General features: G+C 43.6%; 1 protein-coding gene across 1 annotated transcript in view; it reads right to left on the bottom strand.

Moving 5' to 3' along the window:
* Positions 1-44: 44 nt before the first annotated feature.
* ACAN (aggrecan) overlaps positions 45-287 on the bottom strand; it is a 27,761-nt gene continuing 27,518 nt past the window's right edge. Inside the window, exon 18 of the mRNA XM_010131873.1 lies at positions 45-252. Coding sequence (XP_010130175.1) covers positions 164-252 — 89 coding nt within the window. The 3' untranslated portion in view covers positions 45-163. The remainder of the gene's footprint in view (positions 253-287) is intronic.

The raw sequence follows: 287 nt of genomic DNA, 5'->3' as shown, positions 1-287 counted from the left end.
TTTTTATATATATATACACAAAGGTGGGTTTGTCTTTAATATAATTTTTTTTTCCTTATATGACAAAAAAGCAACAACAAGAAGAAGAAATCGACTCTGTTAATATAAATGTTCCATTAAAAATCTCTTTCTCTCTTTCCCCCTCGGTCTCTCTCGCCCCGCTCTAATGGGTGGGTCTGTGCACGGCTCTGCCGCTGGGTCTCGACTGGCTCCTGGGGCTCCTCTTGTATAGCCTGCGCTGGTAGTTGGACGCTGTGGAAGAGGGAAGAGAAGAAAAGGCACCTTGT

Source organism: Buceros rhinoceros, unplaced genomic scaffold (genome assembly GCF_000710305.1).
Source record: "Buceros rhinoceros silvestris isolate BGI_N320 unplaced genomic scaffold, ASM71030v1 scaffold3060, whole genome shotgun sequence".
Lineage (NCBI taxonomy): Eukaryota > Metazoa > Chordata > Aves > Bucerotiformes > Bucerotidae > Buceros > Buceros rhinoceros.
This window is presented reverse-complemented; position numbering and strand designations above follow the sequence as displayed.